The 4,672-nt window shown below is 37.6% G+C and overlaps 1 protein-coding gene across 1 annotated transcript in view; it reads right to left on the reverse strand.

Moving 5' to 3' along the window:
- The window catches only part of dner (delta/notch-like EGF repeat containing), a 23,721-nt gene extending 19,383 nt beyond the window's left edge, over positions 1–4,338 (reverse strand). Inside the window, exon 1 of the mRNA XM_016463228.1 lies at positions 3,926–4,338. Coding sequence (XP_016318714.1) covers positions 3,926–4,180 — 255 coding nt within the window. The 5' untranslated portion in view covers positions 4,181–4,338. The remainder of the gene's footprint in view (positions 1–3,925) is intronic.
- Positions 4,339–4,672: the final 334 nt, after the last annotated feature.

Genomic DNA, 4,672 nt, shown 5'->3' on the forward strand with positions numbered 1-4,672 from the left:
TAAGCCACTCTTGCTGTGTGTTTAGGGTCATTGTCCTGTTGGAAGGGGAACCTTCTACCCAGTCTGAGGTTCTGAGTGCTCTGGACTTGGTTTTTATTAAGGCTAACTCAATATTTTGGTGCATTGAGCGTATCTTCTACTCTGACGAGTCCCTCGGTCTCTGCCGCTGAAAAACAGCCCTACAGCATGAGGCTGCCACCAGCACACTTTACTTTTGGGATGCTACTCTTCAGGTGATGAGCAGTGCTTGGTTTCTTTCAAACATGATGCTTGGAATTGAGGTTCATCAGACCAGAGACTCTTGTTTCTCGGACTCTGAGATCTCTAGATTTCTCACATCTGCATATATGATCATGGAGCTCAACTAGAGTGACCATCATGGTCTTGGTCACCACTCTAACCAAGACTCTTTTCCATCAGTTGCTCAGTTTGGCCAGGAGGCCAGCTCCAGTAAGAGTCCTGGTTGTTTCAAACTTCTTCCATTAAGGGTAACAGAGACTACATGCTTCTGTGACCCTTCAATGAAGCAGATTTTTTTTCTGAAATCTTCCCCCGATGTGTGGCTTGACACAAACCTGTTTCTGAGCTCTACATTCAGTTCTTTTGACCTCAGGGCTTGGTTTTTGCTCTGATATGCATTATCAGCTGTTAGACCTTTTATTAAGATGTGTGTGCCTTTCCAAATCATACCCTTTCAATTGAATTTGCCACAGGTTAACTTCACTTGAAGTGTAGTAACATCTACAAGCAATATGAATGCTCCTGAGCTAAATTTCAACTGTCCCAGAAAAGGGTATGAATACTTATGCAATGGAATCATTTAAGTTTTTTATTTTTAATAAATTTGCAAAGATGTTAAAAACCTGTTGTTTGCTTTACCATTATGGTGTGTGGAGTGTAGACTGATGTGGGAAAAAAGTAATTTAAAGCAGTTTAGCATAAGGCAGCAACTTAACAAAATGTGAAAAAAAAATGAAGGGGTATGAATATTTTCGCAAGGCACTATATATATATATATATATATATACACTCAAAATTCTGAGGAAAAAATTCACTCTCACATTCACTTTTACTCTCTAACACGCAATATCATGACTTTTTAAATTTATATCATGAAATTTTGAGAAACAAGTCAGAATTGCAAGATGTAAACTCGCAATTGTTAGAAAAAAGTCAGAGTTGTGAGATAAGAAGATTCATTTTATGTATTTTTTTTGTAATTTTTTATATATTTTTTTAATTTAAATTTCTGTATGATTTTGTATGATTTTTATTGACTTTGAATGGAAAAGTGCAGCATGGACATTAATATCTGCTAAATATCTCCCTTTTTTTTTTGACAAAAAAAATTAAAAATAAAGAGCATTTTTTTTAAAATGTTTTAAATGTCCTCCATATTTAGTGCTCTCTCTCTCTCCGCTTTCTGTTCTCCTGAATGTCTCGCTCTATCTACCTCACTGAGCTATCTATCCTTTCACCCCTTCAATTCTCATTTTATTCATTTATTCTACCCTTAAATCACTACTTTAATGAGACTCACACTCTTACAGGCTTACAAATCTACATACAGCTAGTGTGCTTGTATTTGAATCTTCAGTTTTTTCAAAGATGAAAGCTTTGGAGAAACAATGGTCAGTCAAGCTCTCTCTTTAATATTAATGAATTCCCCATGGTTGCTTAACAAGCTGGAATCAAAGCCAAAAGACCAAAGAGGAGAGAAGAAAAACACGACGACCCTTAAAATAAGCAACCCTGTATGATATGGCCAGCCTACAGATCTACGGTTTCTAAGTATGCATCCTCCTACTGTAGTAAATAAGTGACTGTGCACATCCAAAAACACATACATCCTTGTCCTTTTGAACACAAGTTCTCAGAAAGGACAGATGACTCATACACAATCACTCTGCGTCAGATGCTGGTTAAGAGGTTAAAGTGAGCTCCTCAAGGGCAAAAGTATATTAACTTATTATATCAAATAATTCCAGTTCATCTCTTCCTCAGTGTTTACAAAAACAAATTCGCATACTGGATCGCATACATCCAGTCATGTCAGCAGCAGTTAATAAAGTCTCATTACAGGGTGACTGAAGAACACCAGCCTTGCCTGGGGAAATGGACACTGAGTGACATCACAATGACTTCAAGCCTCTTCGACCAATCGTGGTGAATCTTGTCAGTGCATAAACCAATCATGCAGCAGCATCCTTTCTGGCTGCATTGGGGGAGATGGAAATGAGCAGTATGATGTCATGGGACACAGGTTTAGACGCAAGCTTTAACTAAGGTTGAGGAAAGGACAGGACATCATGATGTCTGTCTCACCATGCAGAAAGATGCATCTTCACACTTGAGATTAGACGAAGACAAGAACGGCATGCAAACACCAACGAGATGCAACCGCACACAATTTTCATAACTTGATGAGTGCCACCTGTTGTCCAGTGAACATGCATGCGCACACAGTGAGACAGCTCTTCTGTGGATCTCTGTTCTGAATCCAGCAAAGCTTTGGTGTTATTTAGGTCAGAAGCCGTAATTGTGTCTAGCTGTGCTACTCACATTCAGGCTTTGTTCCCATTAATGTATTAACTCTGATGTGCGTCTACAGACAATAAACAACAAATCTGAGACTAATACCTTTTAAAACAAAGGCCCTCACCCTTTCCCTGTGAGCATTTAACCACATGAACTTCAAAATAAATAAAATAAAATATAGTGTTTAGTATCACTGACATACTATTATAGTTTTTGTAAAGAATTTGAATTAGATTTTTTTTTTTTCATTTTAGTTAAAGACTTTTTATTTATTTAGTGTTTTTATATATCTATATAGTATTTATTAGTTTCAGTATATGCAATTTGAGTTATTTTTAATACCTCAGTTTAACAAAAAAAAAAAGAGAAATTATGTCTTGGCAACTAGCTGAAATAAAATAAGATTAAGTTTTTTTATATATATATTTTATTTCCATTAAAGTTTATTTTATTTAAAGTAATGGTTAAAGTTTTTTAATAGTTATAGTTAACTCTCTCTCTCTCTCTCTCTCTCTCTCTATATATATACACATACATATATACATATAGATAGATTTATCTTTAAAGGCAACATTGCATAAGATATTAAGACATTTTCAAACATAATTTCTTTATACAATATATTATATAAAAAAACTGTATTAAAACAAGTATATTATTACAGCTTACTGTTACAAGTTTAATTTACTTTATAATAATAATAATAAATATATCTTTGGATATGTCTCATTGAAAAAGTTTTTTGTTTTACACATAAAACTAACAACATTTTTTAGAAAGGTTTATTCTTTCAAAAAGAGGAAAAATCATCTTACCTAGCAATACGATAATAAACATTTTAAAATATATTCACTGAAAACAATTCTGCAAGTATATCATTCTTATTAGTATGTTTATTCTTATTTTAACATAAATGTTTACTGTTTTAAGTAGTATAGATTTTTCCTGGAAAACAAGAAATATATTAAGAGAGTGTTTTTTTGTTTGTTACTGATCTATTGGCCCATCTTTGCACCACAATGCACCTAGAGGTTCAAATAAAGCTTGCATCACCCACCACAGAAAGCCTCAGTGTCCCATAGTGATTCGTTATAAAACAGAACGCATGCAAGGAGGTCAACGCTGCATACTAGCAAAATGAGTAAAAAAGGTGACAGACTGAGAATGATTTTTGCTTCTTTTGTGTAGAAATACACTGCAGACCATATCTAACAGCAATACATGCATTTATGCTGTGATCTTTACCTCTAACACACACACACACACACACACACTCAGAGCCGCCTCTCCTCTTCTCCTATCTGTTGCCACAGCAACGTACTGTAGCACTCTCCTTCACACTGTAAAGACGTGCGATGGATTTGTGCACAACCACACACGCTCTCACCTCACAGTTCTGTCCAGTGAAGCCCTGGCCGCAGATGCACGTATAAGCCCAGAAGTCAGCCTGCATCTGTGTGCTCTGACTCTCCTCCATCTCTCCCACACGACTACAGGCGCCCCCGTTCAGGCAGGGTCTGCCCTCGCAGGGGTCCGGCGGCGCGCTGGGGGCCTCGGTAGTGCCGGGGCTCGATGTCAGAGGGGACCCGAGTCCGTCCCTCACCCCGAGGATGAGGAGGAGAGGAAGAATATAGCACTGCATGAGAGCGGTTCGGATTTGGTTCTCTTTGCTCCCGCTCTGGATACGCTGCTGTGGAGAGCAGATCAGTGGATTACAGTCGTTCGTTTGCAGCTGTGTGTGTGTGTGTGTGTGAGAGAGAGAGAGGAGGTTTGCTGGACTGGAAGGTCTGAGTGTGTTTGAGGACGGAGGGGAGGAACTCATTCACAGTGACGACACACACACTCCTCCTCTCTCTCAGTGTATTTCTGCTGTGTCAGTGGAGCTGAAGCTCTGCAAGAACAGTCAGACACCTACACATTAAATGTCTCATCACTGATCATTTCTCACTGGATTCTCAATAATTATCTCCATCTCACGGCTGATAACCGATAAACGGCATATATTAAAACTCTACATTATTTTGGTGGTAACACTTCAGGGCAGATTAAGGAGCACATATTCTCTATTAAATAAGAGTTTTCCCTAATAATAAACTCCTAATTCTCTGCTTACTGATATTAAGTAAGGTAGCTG

Source organism: Sinocyclocheilus anshuiensis, unplaced genomic scaffold (assembly GCF_001515605.1).
Source record: "Sinocyclocheilus anshuiensis isolate Anshui unplaced genomic scaffold, SAMN03320099.WGS_v1.1 scaffold140, whole genome shotgun sequence".
Classification (NCBI taxonomy): Eukaryota; Metazoa; Chordata; class Actinopteri; order Cypriniformes; family Cyprinidae; genus Sinocyclocheilus; species Sinocyclocheilus anshuiensis.